Source organism: Branchiostoma belcheri, unplaced genomic scaffold (genome assembly GCF_001625305.1).
Source record: "Branchiostoma belcheri isolate BF01 breed outbred unplaced genomic scaffold, Haploidv18h27 scaffold119, whole genome shotgun sequence".
Lineage (NCBI taxonomy): Eukaryota > Metazoa > Chordata > Leptocardii > Amphioxiformes > Branchiostomatidae > Branchiostoma > Branchiostoma belcheri.
Genome location: NW_017802591.1, coordinates 903,877 through 909,472, shown reverse-complemented (window position 1 = coordinate 909,472; position 5,596 = coordinate 903,877). Strand labels below are relative to the sequence as shown.

The window sequence follows — 5,596 nt, the reverse complement described above, 5'->3', positions numbered from 1 at the left end:
ACGTTACATTGAGGGATTGTACTATAACTTCAGCAGGGGGAGGATAGGTTGGACATATGTCAGGTTATTTTGTACGGCCACACCAAGTAATTGCTATGGATGACGTCCACTGGAGACCTTAAATCTAATTACCTTAAATTTAAGGCAAGCGCGCAATAAAAACACGAAGGGCCGAAAAACGAGATGCCTAGATTTGGAATATACTAACTGTAGAAGTACAAATGTTAGGACACAAAGAACACAAGAAACAAGTCTTCTATTTGTCATAAAGACAAATTAACAAAACAGCAGAAGTCACCCTGTTCTGATTCATTCCTTTATAACATCTTCTCTTATTATATTTTGCGGCGCTGTCATGACACTTTTCAACACAGTAAGAATTTCTTTAACGTTTTTTTTCCAGTAACAGTCCAAACTCAAATAACGTGGGGGGGGGGCGCGTAACACGGGTGACGACGCATCTGTATAATCTGCGGCAACAGGGGTGGGAAAGAATTCATACGAATTTTACGGAATACATACGAATTTTACGGAATTCATACGAATTTTACGGAATTCATACGATCCACTACTCGGAAACATACGAATTTTACGGAATACATACGATTCATTACCAGAAACATACGATCCTTACTAATTTGGTGACCTGCGCCTGGATCACGTGACCTCCGCGGCAAATTCAAGATGTCGGACTGTAGCGAAGGTTTGTGTATAATAAAATTCATTTCTTCATAGAATATCTTGGTTTTTAAGGACTTCAAGGGCTTATCCCGTCCTGCTAAACACCAGGAACCTCAACCTGCACTTATGTGGGCTTCCTCGGCAACATTTTAGTCTGTATTTTAAGCCAAATAGCAGGGCGAGACTGAGACTCGGTGATCCAGGCGCAGGTCACCAAATTAGTAAGGATCGTATGTTTCCGTGTAATGGATCGTATGTATTCCGTAAGGATCGTATGTTTCCGTGTAATGGATCGAATGTATCCCGTAAGGATCGTATGTTTCTGGTAATGGATCGTATGTATTCCGTAAAATTAGTATGTTTCCAAGTAGTGGATCGTATATATTCTGTAAAATTCGTATGAATTCCGTAAAATTCGTATGTATTCCGTAAAATTCGTATGAATTCTTTCCCACCCCTGTGATTGGAAAAAGAAATTCTTGTTCTGACTCAACTCCAAAAGGCCCTAGCATTATGTTAACAGTAAGTTGAAAGAAAGTACTTGTCTTCATAGTTGTTATAATACAGTTTTTCGATTTATCAATTCAGTGGTTTGACTTAAAGTTCAAAATTCATTATTTGAATTACAAACCAGTCTGGTATGTCGATCTCTTTTATACAATGCCTGTTCTTTTGTTCTTTTTTTTCCCTGTCGCTTCATTTTTTTTCTGAAAAATCTGAGAACCAATTGTTATATCGGCTGGGATTGAAACCTCCTTGGCAGATTTGCTTTCTGTACTTCCTCAGCTGGTTTGAGGATCAAACACTTCAGAAGACAAAAACTTGAGTGTTGTTGTCAGGACACGTGAACATGTGGCTGTCGATACACCAAATCTGTCCGCCAAATCTTCATTCAGAAGGCCGAGTCTGAGCTTCATAAGGGTCATCAGCAGTAGGTCCCTCCCACCCAGCTTCCGTGCTGGACCAAACTTCCTTGGCGACTTCGTGAACCTGCGAACGCCCTTCGGAAGGCCACTAGGTCCTCTCCAGAAACGGATTCGTTGGAGTTTGGGAGCTATATGACTATAGAGCTCCTCAAATGCTTTTCGGTTTCGCAACCCCGTGTAGAATAGTACTTTACTGTCTTTCAATAGCTTGTTATGACTGAACTGACTTTGAGATTTGAGTTTCAGTTTAAGACCTACAACATCCAGTTGAAGTCGGGTATTCATCTGTTTGAGCCTTTTAATCTGGGCATCTTTGGTACTGCAACATTCACATGTTTTACACTCTTGTTTCTGTGAAACATCATAGTCGTGGTCATGATTTACATGTATATGACCGGGAAAGCTGCTGACACTGGTGTCTGTGCTATTCTCTTCTGTTGTGCTATTCTTGGCAAGCACCTTTTTGGTAGTAGTGTCCACAAGTCGGCGAGGTGTAGGCGCCTTCCTTGGTTTTGGCGTACTGGAAGTATTGAGAGTACCCATGTGCAGTGTTGGGTATGGGTTCGCCTGTGTGGGTTCACTGTCCACAAAGTGTATGGAACAAATACGAGAGTCAGCATTTGGGACCCAGATTTTGTTTCTGTTGGTCTCACTCTTACGGCAGACGAGTCGGATCCATTTCTGTCTGGCATCAGGGTCCTTCCTTTGTGTGGGAAAGGGCAGCAATCTGAACGGTTCTGGGCAAATGCAAGAGCGATGGAGTCTTTGATGAATGCTACAGACCGTTTCCCTCCACTTTTTTAATTTCCTGCCACTGTTGTGGCATTCATACACGGAGCACTGCCTCGTAGACATCGCAACAGTCTGAAAAATACAATTAAAAATAGGTACATGTATAAGCAAAGTCATGACAATCATGTGGCTGATAAGTGAAATCTGAAACATTATTATTATCCTTGAACAAGTAAAATTTGAGATTTTATACCTCCGGGCTTTTTATTGTATATTTCTATATGTTGTTTACAACAACAATTTTTGCGCGCCGCAGGACTAGGGTTTTAAATAAAGAATTTATCGAGACCGGACACCCCTATGTGCGAGGGGTCACCTTCGTGGACGAGACCGACAATACCTAATACACGCCAAAGGTCAACGGTCGCGACCACTTTCACGCTCAAAGGGGTGTTCTGGGGCCACCAAAAGGCACAATTTTCACGCCCGAAAACACATATACAATAAAAACAAAAGAACGTGCATTATCTGCAGCCCAATAGCAAAACATATACCGAGTCTCGAAAGAATCCGTCCACCCAAACGTGAGAAACAGCTGCGAACATGAAAATCTAAATCTCTCACAAAACCCTTCCGCGGAAGGATGTCTCCTCCCCCGGAGGCAACAACACTATAGCAGGTTCTGATGGCAGCAGTGCTAGTACCAATGATTATAGATCATTGTAACAGAATTTACATGTTTGTTTGCTGATTACAACATGTTCTGCAAACAGGTTCACTGCTTGAAAATGTATGTTCCATAACACAAAGATCTAATTGGTTATGCAGTTTTTAAGTGAAGTTGATTGCTTTCATATGCATGCTAAAAATTAAATCTTAAATCATTTTGTGGTAAATTGTCAGATTCCAGACCGATGAACTCAACACGGAAGTGGCTCTTCCAGCCTCCGGAAGACAGACATCAGCAACAGGGACAGACTGGCCAAGTCCCTTTGACGAACCGTACCAGAAGCTGTCCTGTTTACAGCCCTGGAGAAGCAAGCACACGAGGAAAACGTTGAGTCTGGACAGCCTCTGTCACCTCAGCATCTTTTTATGGATGCTATGGCAAAGCCATACACCCAAGATTCTACAACCGAGTTCATCTCCTCCTTAGTCAACAGTAAAGATGACGTTAGTGATGCATACCGGTTCACTGGACTTGGATCCGGACTTGTAAGAATGTTTAGGTTCAAGTCCAAAAAAAACTAAAAGTCAAGAAGCGAGTCCGGACTTATTACCATAAAAGACCATTTCACATACTTCTTTTCTTTCTAAACCACCTAAAACCTACCGTAGATTGCAAAATCTTTGCTGCAAAATGAAGAAAACATTGCCATTGGGCATCGTCAAGTACCAGCCTCCATGTTATGTGGCCAAAGTTTCACCCAGACAACATTTCAAGGTTGCCAACATGCAATTTTGTATATGCCATGAGTTTACGTCCGGACTTGCAAGTCCGGAACTGAACCTAAACCTCTGGACTTGAATCCGGACCTGAACCTAAATGCGGGTTTAGGTATGCACCACTAGATGACGTGGCCGTCCTCGAAAAGGCTACCAGAGGTCAATCCAGTTCTCCCATCTGGACCATGGCCCGCAGGGGAAGACTGACAGCTTCCAATTTTTACAGCAAAATATACCAAAGTTCAATCCATCAAGAAGAGGCCTGGCACATCAGCAGACGCTCTACTGGGAAAACTCATGGGGTACACGCGTACCAGCGAGACACTGACCGCCATCAAATATGGTCGAGAAATGGAGGCTGATGCCAAACAAGCACTGTTTGAAGTCTTTGACAAAGAACATCAAGAAGCATGTTGTGAACCTGTAGGTCTTGTGCTCTCTGAACAAAGAGCATTCCTGGGTGCCTCCCCTGATGCAGTGTTGAGCTGCAAGTGTCACGGCCAAAGAGTGGCTGAGCTAAAATGCCCTATGTCATGCAAGGATACTGCTCCAAGTCCAACCATCCTGCCATATCTGTATGAAAGTGGTGATGGACTGAAGCTAAAAACAAACCATGGCTACTATGCCCAGTACCAAGGACAAATGGCACTTACAGGCTACAAGTTGTGCAGCTTCTACGTGTACAGTCCACATGGCAGCATTCACATCGATCCCTGTGAAGTTTAACAAGACATATTGGGAGGAGATTAGGGATGCGCTCGACTACTTCTTCAAAGAGTATGTGGCTCCTGAGCTGCTGACAGGAAGGCTCAAACGGGAGCTTGATGCCGTTGCCAGTGGTGAAGTAGCAACCAGCAGCACAAACCACAATACACCAAGTACCTCCAGTGCGGTGCCTGGCACTGCTGACACTAGCCATGGTCTTATTCCAACATTTGATGGAATCAACCTCTGCCAAACTGTGTCACCCTTGGCGAATTCCAGTACTGCCACAGTCTCAGTGCTAAGTCCCGTCATTTGCCCCATTTGTGCTCATCCATGCCTTGAAGTTGAACAGTGTTCAAGGTTCACTGAAGGTAGTGTTGGGTGTGACACCTGCAACATGTGGGACCATCTCACATGTGTTGGTATCCAAAACGATCAGCAGGTGGATAATCTCCCTACTCTCTGGCAGTGTTCTGCTTGTGCGCATGGTCTAAACAAGATCAATCCCTCACTCAGTTCAAAAGTAGATATGTATAATAGTTTTACTAATGCAGTCAGGAACTTACCAGTTTCCACTTTCCACAGACTCCAGTTTCATGTAAAACTGTAGCCGGTGCAGTTGTGACAGCTCAGATACTGTGGAAGAGAAAACAGATTGATGTAAATACATGTATTATGAAATCGTAAATGAATGTAATGGATTGAGCAAAATGCTATTGGCATTATTGTTGCATATACTAGTATACTACTAAGGCCACACCAATTTAATTTCTTGGTTAACGGATTCGCCTCTTCATTTTTTTCTGATTTGCAAATAAAAATAAAAATTCAGAATCAACTGCAAAATGCTCATATTTTGCCCTGAACAGTTGAAAACAGTTCTTTTCTTATTACTTGTTACAGTCATTCCATCTTTCAATGCAGTGCTACCATTAAAAGTTCAAAATCCATTGTTTAAATTTTGAACCTGAGCCTGGTGTGTTGACTTAATGGCTCCTATCGTACCATTTTGGGCCATTTTGGATGCCTAGGCCTGTTTTTATTTTCATTTTTTTTTCGCCCGCCCGCTCCATTATTTTTCTAGAAAAATCCGTTAACCAAGAAAT

General features: G+C 42.6%; 1 protein-coding gene across 2 annotated transcripts in view; it reads right to left on the bottom strand.

Annotated features, from left to right (window-relative positions):
- Positions 1-1,142: 1,142 nt before the first annotated feature.
- The window catches only part of LOC109462593, a 5,289-nt gene continuing 835 nt past the window's right edge, over positions 1,143-5,596 (bottom strand). Inside the window, exons 2-3 of one of the 2 annotated variants that reach the window (XM_019759153.1) lie at positions 5,057-5,126; positions 1,143-2,471 (exon numbers count right to left, since the gene is read on the bottom strand). In XM_019759153.1, the coding sequence (XP_019614712.1) occupies positions 1,464-2,462 (999 nt within the window). In that variant the 5' untranslated portion in view covers positions 2,463-2,471; positions 5,057-5,126 and the 3' untranslated portion in view covers positions 1,143-1,463. The remainder of the gene's footprint in view (positions 2,472-5,056; positions 5,127-5,596) is intronic. The other variant, XM_019759154.1, reaches the window with a different exon arrangement.